This window comes from Centruroides sculpturatus, unplaced genomic scaffold (genome assembly GCF_000671375.1).
Source record: "Centruroides sculpturatus isolate CEXI.00-Female unplaced genomic scaffold, Cexi_2.0 scaffold90, whole genome shotgun sequence".
In the NCBI taxonomy this organism is placed as follows: domain Eukaryota; kingdom Metazoa; phylum Arthropoda; class Arachnida; order Scorpiones; family Buthidae; genus Centruroides; species Centruroides sculpturatus.
In genome coordinates this window covers 169,555-182,678 of record NW_019384353.1, presented here as the reverse complement: position 1 = coordinate 182,678, position 13,124 = coordinate 169,555, and the positions used below count along the sequence as shown (strand labels likewise).

At 25.3% G+C, this 13,124-nt stretch overlaps 1 protein-coding gene across 4 annotated transcripts in view; it reads left to right on the top strand.

The window, feature by feature from the left end:
* The window catches only part of LOC111638766 (solute carrier family 25 member 38-A-like), a 29,297-nt gene that overhangs the window by 1,398 nt on the left and 14,775 nt on the right, over positions 1 to 13,124 (top strand). For all 4 annotated transcript variants that reach the window (XR_002758944.1, XM_023384524.1, XM_023384532.1 and 1 more), the window contains 6 exons: positions 421 to 496; positions 3,141 to 3,253; positions 3,323 to 3,404; positions 3,779 to 3,849; positions 10,230 to 10,335; positions 10,620 to 10,689. Coding sequence is in view for 3 of the 4 variants with exons in the window: in XM_023384524.1 (XP_023240292.1) it covers positions 421 to 496; positions 3,141 to 3,253; positions 3,323 to 3,404; positions 3,779 to 3,849; positions 10,230 to 10,335; positions 10,620 to 10,689 (518 nt within the window). In the remaining variant the exon portion in view is untranslated. The remainder of the gene's footprint in view (positions 1 to 420; positions 497 to 3,140; positions 3,254 to 3,322; positions 3,405 to 3,778; positions 3,850 to 10,229; positions 10,336 to 10,619; positions 10,690 to 13,124) is intronic.

Below are 13,124 nucleotides of genomic sequence, written 5' to 3'. Positions count from 1 at the left end.
TTATAAATAAAAGTGAAATTCAAATGCTTAATTAATATTTATCAAGATCTCTCTATTTATATAATTTGAAAAAAAATCTGATTTGTTTTTCATACAAAATTTCATTGAATCTAACACATTTTTAAGATTCGAGAATACAAATTCTGCTCTCGTCTCGAAAACTTTATTTTACGTTCTCGGCAGTACTATAAACAAAGTATATAACGACATTAAAGCATTTATATCTACGTTTTTAGATTAAATTTATTTTACGATAAGATTTATAGCAATTTGAAAAATCGGTTCTCTCAAAACGCGAACGAATGCTCGTAAAATATCCAAAAATAAAAAAAAGATGATTGTTAACATAGAGACAAGCCTTTAAATACTATTATTTATATGATAAGATAAATATAAAGGACGCTTGATAATCGTTTACAGGATTGGCTGGATACATAACAGTCTAGAAGACGATTACACTTCCTCTTCAAATTCTGTCATGGATTTAGTGCACGGCGTAAGAATTTTTTCATGTTCTAAAATATATGTAGAGCACTAAAATAACTTTTATTTTAATATTAATTATATGTATATAGTTAACATTATCCTTTTTATAATTTAACTTGTAAAAATTTAAAAAAAATTAATTTTTCTAAAAGCTAATAATTTATATACTATTTTTAAGAATTTCTTATATCTAATTTTTAAATAATGATGATTTAAAATTTATCATTTGGATTTTTAGTTTAATGTATTTGATTATAAATTATTCCAAGATTATTTGTTTTTATATATTTCACAGAATGTGTTAAACTGCATAAAGATTGTTATTAACTGAAAAAGCTAAGAATATAATAGAGTTATTTTAAAGAATTTAAAATTTATATCCATATTTTATTAAAAATCTGATGGATATCAGATCTGATTTTTTTTGCTTACGTCTTTATTCATATATTTGTTTATATATTGGCTACTTTATTAAGCATGGAGTGCTACAAATATTTATTTTATTCAATTTATTAAATAAATATTGAATTTCTGAAAGATAAACTTTAGAATTTTTTGAATAACAACTTTAAACTTGCGCAGCAACTGTAAAGCTGCATAAATTTGAGTATGTTGTTTAAAACATAAGGATAAATCTTATTATTATGTGCCAGTACATTGATGAGCAGTTTATTAATGTATTAAATAATATATCAGTTTAATTAAACATATAAAGAGAATTATATAGGTTTTAAGTAAAGTGCATACAATTATGGATAATTATTTAAGAGAAATATTGTTGTTAACACTTGATACTTGAATCATTAATATTATAATTTGTGAATAAAAATGATACAAAAATTTGTACAAAAACTGATTTTTTACTTTTTAAAATTCTGCAAGATCATTTATTTTTCTTATAAAATATACAGTTAGCCTATATAAATTATTTTAATGAATATTTTTATTCTTCTGAAGCAAGAGTTCTCGATCTAGTCACTAGTGATCCCAAAGAGGTCATTTGATTTATCTGGGGGTCAATATTGCGAGAGGTCATAGTCAGTGAATAAATTTATCTAACAATAATTGATATGGCCTTAAATTTTTGAAAAATAAATGACATAACTCTGAATTTTGTTTTATCTTTAACAGTAAAAATTGTTATTAATTCTTTTTTGATTTTTTTTATTTAATTCTAATTGTAATGTATTCTTACTTTGTATCAGTGTAGAAAGGGAATTTAACAAATTCAGTGTAATTTTGGAAAGGAATCAACAAACAAAACACAAACTTGGGAATCCTTATTTTAAAGTATTTCAAAATGTCTAACAGAAATCAAAATTAAAGACGAAATTATTATTGAAGTTTATCGATAATTATTTTAAAGATTGAAATTTGAATGTTTATCTACTTTATTATCGAGAATATTTATTTAATTAATCAAAAACATTGAATTTTATGTTAAAATTTATCAACTTACTTGATTTATGGATTAAATTTGTATTTTTCTGAGATAACTATGATGATGATTTTAGTTTTTAAAATTAGAAAATACTTAGTTTCTNAGAATAATAATAGTAAATGTAAACAAACAAGAATTTGGTGAACGAAGTTTGTAGTTGTTGATTAGTATAATACTTCATTTAATGCCAAGTCGATTTGCATATGTCTTGAAAAGAAAAGTGAACGTCATTGAGAATTGACGTCATTCGTCGGTAGCAATGTTAGTAGTGACATCTGTCCTCAAAGTATCTAGTGTAAGTTTATAAAATAATAATTACAACTTCATAAAGTTGTAATTATTATTTTATCAATATATTTTTATAAACCTTTTTTTTGTATTTTTGATTATTGATGAAAAGAAGATCTGTTTTTTGCAAATTATTTAAAATTAATGAAATTTTATTGTACTATACAAAATATTAGATTATGTTAATGTTAGTTGCATTATATATAAATTGTATCTTTTTCTTCCAAACATTTTTTGTTTGGAAGAGAAAGATACAATTATGTATAATACAATTCATACAGAATAATGTTTCCAATTAGTGAATAACTATTGACTTTAAATATTGGTATTTAAATACTGTTTCCACATGCAAATAACTAATGTGTAATATTTGGAAACAAAATATTGTTCCTAATTAGTGAGTAAAGATTGTATTTTTAATCATTTAGTCTTCCAGTTTTCAAATTAAGCGGTTTGCTTAATTTACAGTTTTGGCAAACTTGTAATTAAGAAAAGTTGGAAAAAATTATAGTTTACTGTAATTTTTTCCAACTTTTATGGATATTATTATATAGAACAATTAATATACGGATAGTTTTCTGTTAATGTGCTTTAAGTTAAGTTTTAACATAAGTCATTAATTATGGATAATTTTCATACTGTATGCTACTTATATTGCCTGAAAGAAGTCAATCCTAGATGGTGGATGTATGGAGAATTTACATAACACATTACTTTCAAGGGACATATAATTGCTTGAAAGTAGTATGTTAAATGATTTTGTACATGGTATGTATCCTGTTAGCCAAAGATTGTCTCTATTTTGTTTTGTTACATAACTAGTTTGATGTTTTTTGAAAAAATAGTTTATTGAATTGTCAAAAATATTAATTTATAAATGTTGATTAAATTTTTAACATATTTATAATATATAAAAATGCTTTAGTATCCTCTCCTGAAGTCGTTTCTTGCGGGAGCATTGAGTGGAACTTGCTCAACTCTTCTCTTTCAACCTCTTGATTTAGTTAAAACTAGGATACAAAATGCCTCTTCAAGAGGGTAAGATAACATTAAAATTTTAATAATAACTGTAAATATTTAAAAAAAAAATTAACAATAATGTTACAGATCACATAAAGGAATGATGAGCCTCATGATACAAGTTGCCAAAGATGAAAGACTTCTTGGTTTATGGAGAGGAACAGTTCCTGTAAGAATTTAGTCTGTGTTTATTATTTTCCAATTTTTCTTTTATTAACATTTTTTACTATTTTAATATTTAAGAACTGTATTTTTGTGCATATTATCTGTGGGTTATGTTTGAAAGGGGTGAGGGTTATAAAACAGAAAAGTTACATGCCAATTTTAAATTGCAGTTATGTACATGTGCTTATGGAGCAATGGCTGATCCCATAGGTGTGAGGTATATTGTAAATGAGTTATGCAAAGGTTTTATTTTTGTTCTAGCAATTTTTTGCAGATTATATGCATGAAAATATGGCAATATATAAAGTACTCTATTAATTGAAAAGAGGAGATTATTTAATTGAAAAAGTTAACTGACTATATATTATTATTACACAGTCCATATCGAGGTGCATTCCTGGTATTGGGATGTATTTTTGTTCATTACATTGGATCCAAACTTCTTTTAAGTAAGAGATATTATTATTATTATTAAAATTTAATATTGAATTAATGCTTGCTTCATTTTAATTTCAATAAAACCTTTTGTTTATATTTTCCTAGGGATCAGTCAAAATTTTATACGACTACAATTATCTGTAATTATATTTATATTACTTTAAACATTCAAAGTTGTATTTTATCTAAAGAATTTTGTTTAAATTGCAGATCCAAAAAAGAGTAATGTGAATAATATGGTAATTTAATTTTCATTAATCACAGATTGTTTTTTCAGTCATGGCAAATGATAGCACAAACAGCTTTTCTGTAGTTAATTTAATTTACCATTTTATTTTTTAACTATCATTAGTATTAGCTAGTAAAAATATACATTTATTTTAGATTTAGAAATTGGTTAAATAAAAAATGAATAAATTTTGAGCAAAGTAAACATAAGGTTTTACTGTAATTGTAATGTTTAAATTATGATGATATATGTATAAATCATAGTTATAAAATGTATCAATCAGTTAAATTTGGGATCATATCAATATTTGAAATGTAGATATGCAGCTTTATTTTCAGTGAGTAGCAACAGCTAGTTGTTAGATAAAGGTTATATCATATACAGAATGATATAATTAACTTAATAAAGAATTTGATTAATAAAAACAGAAATTTGAGTTTAAATCTTTGATAATTTTTGTATTAAATAATCTAAATTGACTTAAAATTATTTTTATAATAATAAATAAAAGAGGTTGATTTAAAATTTAGGCCATAGCCTAAATTTTAAATTATTGATGGTGTACATTTTTATCATTAATTTTGATAGGACTTTGCTGACTTGTTTATTTAATGATAGAAAACATTTTTTTCTAAGATTAATTAATCAATGTTGATTATGTTAATAAATTCTTGAATAATTTTAGATTAGTGAAATCTGTCTTCAATTCTTGCTGGGGTCAAATATTGGGTTGCTGCCACAAAAAGTATTTTATAAAATAATTTATCATTTTGTTTCTGATTTGATTTTATTAAAATTAGATGTTTTTCCTTTATCTGTGTAATTATAACGTATTTAAGAAGTTTAAGATTTAGTTTTAATATTATCAAAATTTTGTATTTACGTTAAGATTTTGAATAAAGAAGGTATGAATTATCTGTTTATATCTAAAGATACTCTAGAACCTAGTAAAGGTATTGTTTCATCATTTTTAAAGTCATTTCTAGCAATATTGTATCAGAAGTGATTTCCAATGACCAAATGACAAAGCCATAATATCATTTCTGTAATGGTTTCTGATTGATTTTGAATGATATCAAGTATTAATACATCATTAAATTATTTTATACATGTCATAAATGGGGATATCTGTTAATTAAGTCTGCAGTTTCAGGAAGCGATGGATGTCATGAAAGGGACAGAGGGCAAATGTTGTGGCATTGTCTACATGGACTTTTTAGTGGTATTAGTGGTGTACAAATTTGTTTTTATTAGCTAATTTTAGTAATCATGCAAACAGAAAATATTTACAGAACTTATTTGACATTTCTTCAATGTCAGGGATGTTTATGAACTATAGTACAGGTAATTGAAGGGGAAAAGGTTTTGCAAAAGTACATCACAACAGGGAGGGAGGTGATCAAAGGTGGCTCAAAAATGTACACATAATTAATGGGTGGCTCCAATCTTTAGTTAACAATAAAATATTTTCAAAGTATTTTCAAAATCATCCAAACATGTCAAGTCACATTGAATGATATCAAATGATGTCAGTCACAGCACGATATCACTTGACATTAGTTGATGTTAAAATGTTAAAAACATACGAAACATTTTAACAAATGAGAACAAATGATCTCAACTTGATGTCAAGTATTGTTATGTCATATTATTTTCTGATAATTGACATCAAGTCGTATAATGTTCCTGACAACTGAAATCAAGTCATCATTTGCCAAATACAACATGATGTCAAGTTTTGTTATGTCATGTCATATTATTTAAGATAATGCACTATTAACACACAATTTCAAATGATATTTTTACTTGTTAGAAAATAGAAATCTCTGTGGTTCTTATTTTGCCAAATTTTAAATTTTTTTTTACATATCTGATCTATTTGGTTAAATTGCATATGCTCTGTTTAGTTAACTATAAAATCACATTTTACCAAATTTATTAAATTTATATATTATTATAATGAAAACTTCTGGTAATGAGAATAATTTTTATCACCTTCAGAAAAAAAAACTGAGCTTAATTTTAGAACAGGTCACATTATAAATTGTATATCATTCTAAAAGTTATCAATTGTAAACTATGAATATTATATCAATTACAAAATCATATGTATTGCTTAAAAACACTAAAATTAAAATCATAATTTTTTGATAACTATTATAATCTCTCTTAACTTTTACATGGTTTGATTTTATAGTTAGTAACTGAATTTGCTTATCAGTAAAAATGAATGAAAGATTTATAATTATCCTTTTGTGGAAAGTTATGTATACAGACAAGATTGTTAATATATAAAGAAGCCATGCACTTTTATTAGCATTATTAAATATATTATATATATTCAGTTAGAAATTCACTTTTGCAAAATTTCTCATTCATTCATTATCAATCTTTAAATAAATGCTTAAAAGTTTTAAATAGACTACTGTGAAAAAATTCAAATTTTGTGTTTGAATATACAAAAATTTGTTTTTATTTGTCTTATTGATCTAAAAATATTAGACAATGACTACAATTGAGTAATTAATAAACTTTAATAAAAATAAAAATATATATTCTTTTTATTGCTTATTGACACTAAGAGTTAGCTGTATTTTTAACAAAGCAGTCGTCAACATAACAATTGTAAAAAATTACACTGCAAAGGTTTTTGAATGTTCCTGTATGATTTGTTTTTAATAGAAACTTTATACTAAGTTCTGAAGGACATACAAAAAAGCATGGCTGGCTTTTGAATGTCAAGTCTACTTTTTAAACTTTGCATTGCCAAGGTAGCAAATAAACTTGTTATTTGATCACCCAATATTATGGGACTAAAATTCTTATCTGAACCATGTATGAAAGGTTTAACTTTATCTGAATTCAGTTAGCAATGGATGAATGCTTTATTAAAATTATTAATGAACAAAAAGAGTAAATAATTTATCTGCTAAATTTTGATAATTTATTTATATGATCACTCGCCTTAAAATTATCTAATCATTAATTAATTTAACATTAAACTAAATTTACTAGTACAAAATCCAGTAAGAGTTCTGAGAATGTTTTATATGTTTAGATTAAAATGTATGTTAAAATAAAATACAGTTGAAATTCTGTATCATGAAGTCTTATAAAACAAATTTTTCTATAGAATATTGAAAATAAATTTTTTTATATTCACTATCAGTGCACTTTCCATTTAACAAATTTTCTGTATAACAATTTATCCATATTTTCCAGAGGCAATTTTTTATATAGAAGTTTGACTGTACAAGTATAATTGAATTTCTTAATGGCCTATTATAATTATAGATAAATGAATACATTAAATATTTAGATAAGATGATGATGATGATAATGTTGCAAACATAAAAGTAAATATTACTTTATTCAAATGTCTAAATTTTTCTTAATTTTTTCAATTTTATTATATTTATATATTGATGATGGGAACAAAATTGAGTAATTATAAAGTACTCTTATTTATAAAAATGTTATATGTTTTGTGCAATCAGAATTGAACAAGTTGCTTTGTTAACAAAGCCATAAATTTATCTGTCCATTAATGTGGCCATCTTCAGCTTACATATAAATTGAGTGATGTATAATAAATAATTTAAAATAAAGAGCATTAAACATAAAATCACTAATTTGTGATTAATATTCTTTGTTTTAATCATTTTGTTCTTCATTATTCAATTCATATGTAAACTGAAAAATGATCAGCATATATTTTTTGAAAGTTATTTTAAGAATGGTTAAAAGTTGTTTGGAACAACTGCATATTACTAGCCATGTTTCTTTTATTTCATTGGAAACAGTTTAATCACAAATAATAATATGCACCCGTTTCAAACCAATTCTTAACTAAGATAGATTTTAAATGATTTTTGGACAACCCTGCATGTTTTGGTTATCTTAATTAAGAAAGTACTGTGTTTTAGTTTCATTATGGTGCTATATTTTATCTACTGTATTTTGTATATTTTTTCGTATTTATAATGATGGTTAGTGCTGTTTCTTATAAAATACAGTGGGTGATTGGTTAATGAACATAATCTGTTCCAAGACTTTGTTCATTATCCGATTATCGATTTACCATAGGTTTTTATGGGAATTTGATTAATTCGTTCCAGAGACTCCAAAAAATAAAAAATATATACTTTTTTACTACATTTATTTATATGTAATAGTAAAAATACATATATATGCAGTCTTAAATTTTTATTAGTCATGTTTTTTCCATTTGTGGGGGTTAAAGAATCTCCAATGTCGATTGCTTTTCTCTTTTCTTTAGGATTTTTCAAAAGTAATTAATAATATTGTAATTGTAGAGATCCCCAACCATTAATCTTATTCCAGTTTGGATGCCACTTGGATGATCGTTGTTCTGACAACCTTCCACTTCTTCAAAAGATCTTTAGTAGCAGATGTCGACATTGGTCCTCTTTCATCTTCCTCTTTTTCAAAATAAAACACATCTTGTCGAGTTTCTTGGTATTCTTCATTTGAGAGTTCTTGAAGTTCTTCTGTCGTCAGATCAGTTTCATGTTCCATTATGAACTCTAAAATGCTCTTTATTTCTCAGATGTGATTTTATTACTCCATTAGCAGCTTGAGACTTCTCGATATATCTTTCATAGCTAAGATTGTGCCTACTGTAGACCTGTTCAAGCCATACTGCTTAGCAACATCAGACATCTTGTGCCCACTTTCTACCTTGGTTATTATCTCTTACTTGGTTTCTATGGTGAGCACAGTTCTTGACACTCCTTTTTTTAGGCTCCATAATAGTCAGTCATTATCAGTTTCTTTTTTAAATAAAAAGTTCAGAAAAGCACTTACAAAAATTCAGAGAACAGAAATCAACTAGCCTACAAAAAATTATTTAAATGCAAGGCCCAGATGAAATTTGAAATTTGATATTAAAACCGAAAGGACAGTTAAACTTTCACCTTTCGTAAATAAACCCTGATGCAAAACTTAACGAGTGCTCGTCTGACAGTCTTGCAAAGACTAAAAAATTATTTGTCAGAAAGGTAAACAAAAAGCTGGAATTACAGGGAAGAGTTTCAGAATTCAGAGGAATACTATCTGATCAGTATTGGGTTGAGTGTCAATGTTGAAATCTCCTGTGCTCCGAAAGGTTTCTAATTATTACCTGAAGACAAGGAAAAATCAATCGGTATTCGTTATTTTCCGTCGCTTCTTTTTATGTTTGTTCAGTAAAGTGTTCATTGTTTGATCATAAAAATCTTTCATGAAAGTGTTCTTTATCTGATTTGTTCGCTATCCGAACTGTTCGTTAACTGATTACCCACTGTAATAAATAATTAAAGTAAAGAATTTAGCCTGACTCCTCATTCATGCTTTCTTTTTCTTCTGGACATAGCTCTATGTTTGCTTCTGCCTCTTTCTTCCTTACAAGTTGCCAGATGCTCAATAATCCCTTAGTAAAAAGAATGTAAGAAACATTCTTAGGAAAAGAAGATAGCAGGAAGAGGAAAATTGAAAAGAACAAAGAAAGGAAGAGGCAGAAGCTATGTCAAGAAGAAGAAAAAATGTGGAATGAGGGGTCAAGCTAAATTCATTATTTTGATTATTTATTCTTTGCTTTCTTAATTTGTTAGACAATGAATTTTTATGTTAAAGTAATGAGATTTATTAATATAACAACATTTTTAGTTACGTTGATTTTGTATCTTTTTCTTTCTTTTATGTGGAAAAATATGTAGATAAATTTATTATTTATTAGCTTAATTTTTTCTGAGTTTAATCTTTCTTTCAAAATAAGTTATGTAATGGTTTTGATAAATGGACTGTTTGAAGTTGTTGATTGGATATAATTTATATCAGTTGTTTGTTGCTTTTGAATTGAGTAATATTTGATGTGATATGGTTGAGATATTTGAAAGTAAACATCCCATTTCATGTGATTTAGAAAAAAGCAAAAAATAAAAAAATAAAATATAAGAATTGGATAAGTCAAACAGGTCAAAAAAAATTAATTTTTAATGGTTGAATTTTGTTACAATGTTTGCAGTGTTGCTATGAAGAGAAGAGTTGCAGTTTTCCAATTTTGTCCCCATGTAATAACTGTATTGTTTATTGTTGATAGTGAAGAGGATTATTAGTCAACATTGCAAATTTTTACCTTTTTTTGTCAACTGGTGTTTTTAGCCTTGGAAATCCGTCTCCTATCGAAGCAGTTTGCTGTGGAGTGATGGCAAGGACCCTAGCTGGATCGACGTTGCTTCCTTTCACAGTCATTAAAACGCGATTTGAGGTATACATAAATAATTATCAATATAATTTAAATTTAAAGAATGAATAATTTATGGCATAAAAAATTAATTTATAAACTTATTTTTTGTTTTCTTATCAGCATAAACTTCATAAGCTGTTTTGATAAATAATAAAAAATGATGATGATATAATTTATCAACATATTTATAATAAACAAAGTTAAAGATAATTTCAGAGATAAAAATTAAACAAATAATTTTTTATGAGTGAAAATTCAAATATAAAACTATTAATTTTCAATTATGCATTTTTTTTTCTTTTTAGAGTGGAGTCTACCGGTACGGCAGTTTGACAGAAGCATTAAAAGTAATATATAGGACAGAAGGAACTCGAGGTTAGGAGTTTTGGGTTTTGTTAAATTACTTCATTGAATTAGAATAATAATCACAATTCACTGAAGAAATTTTTTGTTTATTTTTACATCCACAAAGATAATAGACAGGATAATAAAAGTCTATATATTTTTAATATTAATTAACATGTATAAAATAATCCATATTTTAAATTATAAAGTAGTGTAACAATATCTTTATTTGTCAATAAAAATGTTTTATTCATCTTTAAAAATTTAATAGTTACAGTTTAAAGTTGACTCAATAACTTTTTGTAGAAATTTTGTTATTTTTGTGCAAACCCTTATGGAAAAGTAGCTAAATTTACAATATTTGTTAGCATATTTGTTATATCAAATTAATATTGTCATGAGTATTATTAATTGCTTATAACAATGTTAAGCATTGTTAGAACAGTTAAAATTATCACTAAACTATTGAAGATTGAAGTCTGCACTGTAAGTTGTGATTTTTCCAGGATTTGTCTAATTTAAAACATTTTGTACCAGCTGGAGTATTTTTCTGGAATTTCCCTATTTGTATCCATTTCTATCCAAAATTATTCTAATTCGAATTAAAAACAGTCAAATAAGAATTGTGGACAATAGGTAGGACAATCTAGAGCAGGGGTGTCCAACCCGCAGCATGCGGCCCAATAAACGTGCACACAAAACCGACAATTTTTTAAATTCTTTATTTATTTATTTCAATGGCATAAACTCAAAAAAGAAGTTTCACAAAGCCGTAAACCTTTATACATATTTTATTTTTGAGTGGAAAAGAAATATTTTCAAATACTTAGAAATGTGTGAATGAGGAAGTATACTAAATAAAGCTGGAGTTGGCTTTCAAATTCGGGGAAAGGAGAAAATGACCTAAAGATAAAAAGTAATGAGAAAGGTTAAATAGACCTCCTGTTATGCAATATGGACCCTTAATTTTCCAACCTTCCTCATTTCTTTATCTTTTGTCCTCTTTCTCCTTTCCCCACATTTGGGTCTATAATCCTTTGAGTCCCAACTCCAGCTTTATTTAGTATTCCTTCCAGCGTTGCAAGATTCAGCTAGTTTGTGCCAAATTCGGCTACCCTTTTATTAGTTTGATGTAAAAAATATCAGTTGGCACATTGGCTACTTTTTGGGCTACATATTATTTATAAATATATTAGTTGAATAAAAATGCACTTTAATTAAAATGGTGTTTCGTCGTTTTTTATTAATTAGAGACCCAAATAAAACAAATATTTGTGTTTTTCAAATAAATTTTTGTTTGTCTCCTTTNTGCTACAAATATTTATTTTATTCAATTTATTAAATAAATATTGAATTTCTGAAAGATAAACTTTAGAATTTTTTGAATAACAACTTTAAACTTGCGCAGCAACTGTAAAGCTGCATAAATTTGAGTATGTTGTTTAAAACATAAGGATAAATCTTATTATTATGTGCCAGTACATTGATGAGCAGTTTATTAATGTATTAAATAATATATCAGTTTAATTAAACATATAAAGAGAATTATATAGGTTTTAAGTAAAGTGCATACAATTATGGATAATTATTTAAGAGAAATATTGTTGTTAACACTTGATACTTGAATCATTAATATTATAATTTGTGAATAAAAATGATACAAAAATTTGTACAAAAACTGATTTTTTACTTTTTAAAATTCTGCAAGATCATTTATTTTTCTTATAAAATATACAGTTAGCCTATATAAATTATTTTAATGAATATTTTTATTCTTCTGAAGCAAGAGTTCTCGATCTAGTCACTAGTGATCCCAAAGAGGTCATTTGATTTATCTGGGGGTCAATATTGCGAGAGGTCATAGTCAGTGAATAAATTTATCTAACAATAATTGATATGGCCTTAAATTTTTGAAAAATAAATGACATAACTCTGAATTTTGTTTTATCTTTAACAGTAAAAATTGTTATTAATTCTTTTTTGATTTTTTTTATTTAATTCTAATTGTAATGTATTCTTACTTTGTATCAGTGTAGAAAGGGAATTTAACAAATTCAGTGTAATTTTGGAAAGGAATCAACAAACAAAACACAAACTTGGGAATCCTTATTTTAAAGTATTTCAAAATGTCTAACAGAAATCAAAATTAAAGACTAAATTATTATTGAAGTTTATCGATAATTATTTTAAAGATTGAAATTTGAATGTTTATCTACTTTATTATCGAGAATATTTATTTAATTAATCAAAAACATTGAATTTTATGTTAAAATTTATCAACTTACTTGATTTATGGATTAAATTTGTATTTTTCTGAGATAACTATGATGATGATTTTAGTTTTTAAAATTAGAAAATACTTAGTTTCTTTGAGAAAAACTTTGTAAACTTGAATAAAGATGTTAACAAGAAGTTGGAAGTGAAAATTTTATTACAGGCATTAAAGCTATATATATATATAATAT